The sequence below is a fragment of the Poecilia reticulata genome, linkage group LG12 (assembly GCF_000633615.1).
Source record: "Poecilia reticulata strain Guanapo linkage group LG12, Guppy_female_1.0+MT, whole genome shotgun sequence".
Lineage (NCBI taxonomy): Eukaryota > Metazoa > Chordata > Actinopteri > Cyprinodontiformes > Poeciliidae > Poecilia > Poecilia reticulata.
This window is the reverse complement of record NC_024342.1, coordinates 24,743,840-24,744,828: the sequence shown is the minus strand read 5'-3', so window position 1 is coordinate 24,744,828 and position 989 is coordinate 24,743,840. Positions and strand designations below refer to the sequence as shown.

Sequence of the window (989 nt, the reverse complement as noted above, 5' to 3'; positions counted from 1 at the left end):
TAATTTCACCTGTTTATGTTCAGATCTCCTGCTTCTGGTGCAGACTTGACTCATGTTTCGCATAAACGACGTAAAAGTTTAATAAAATGAAACATTAAGCTTTGAAAACTATTGGATATGATTAAATGGGACAAATCTGCTTTTTGGGCTCATTTTGGCTCCATAGATRCCTGATTTTAATTGGTTCATGTAAAGAAGTATTGTTAAAACTTTGTTTTGACCTGACTTGGTTCTGTTTCCTCATCTAGTTATCTGTAACGATGCTTGATATTTTCTGAACCTACATAGAAAAAGAACCACAGACGACTTATGTGAGGTTTTTTTTTTTACTAAGCTTTTATGAAAACTGTGCGTTCTGATGACTTCCAGCTCGTCTTATTTTCAGAGAAAAGAGGGATGAATAAGAGACGGAAGGGAAGCTTTGTCTTCAGGTTCTACACACATAAGGTCATCTCATCTTTTCGGTTGGCAGCGATTTCTCTCCAGGGCTGATATCTGTGTGAGAGTTTAACTCAGCAGTCTGAAGTTTAACAGACAGCGAGAGGAAAACACTTCTAAATGAAAATCACAATCATCTATAATTATTCCCCAAACATTTTCATTCTTGATGCTGCATAATGTCAGGRAAGTAGATGCAATATTTTAGCATTTCTGTAGTTCTGTGAMGCTTCACATGTAATTTCAGACCAAATATTGATTCTTGCAGTTTGTCATGTTCCTGTAACGTCGTCTTGTGTTGCTGCTGCGTTTCTTTGTGGTCTGGTTCTGGTCGCTGACCTCAGCGTGTCGTTTCTGTCTGCAGACATGAGGACGTGTCGTGTTAACGAGTTCAGCTGCGGCCCGGGAACCACGCTTTGCATCCCCATCTTCTGGAAATGTGACGGAGAGAAGGACTGCGACAAAGGAGAGGATGAAGTCAACTGTGGTGGGTGGAAGCTGCTTTCCTCCGTGTTTTCTCAACGCCTCGGTAATTATTTGACCTTTGAATC

General features: G+C 40.4%; 1 protein-coding gene across 2 annotated transcripts in view; it reads left to right on the top strand.

The window, feature by feature from the left end:
- Positions 1-777: 777 nt before the first annotated feature.
- vldlr (very low density lipoprotein receptor) overlaps positions 778-989 on the top strand; it is a 16,139-nt gene continuing 15,927 nt past the window's right edge. For both annotated transcript variants that reach the window (XR_001777132.1, XM_008424754.2), the window contains exon 1: positions 778-925. Coding sequence is in view for 1 of the 2 variants with exons in the window: in XM_008424754.2 (XP_008422976.1) it covers positions 805-925 (121 nt within the window). In the remaining variant the exon portion in view is untranslated. The remainder of the gene's footprint in view (positions 926-989) is intronic.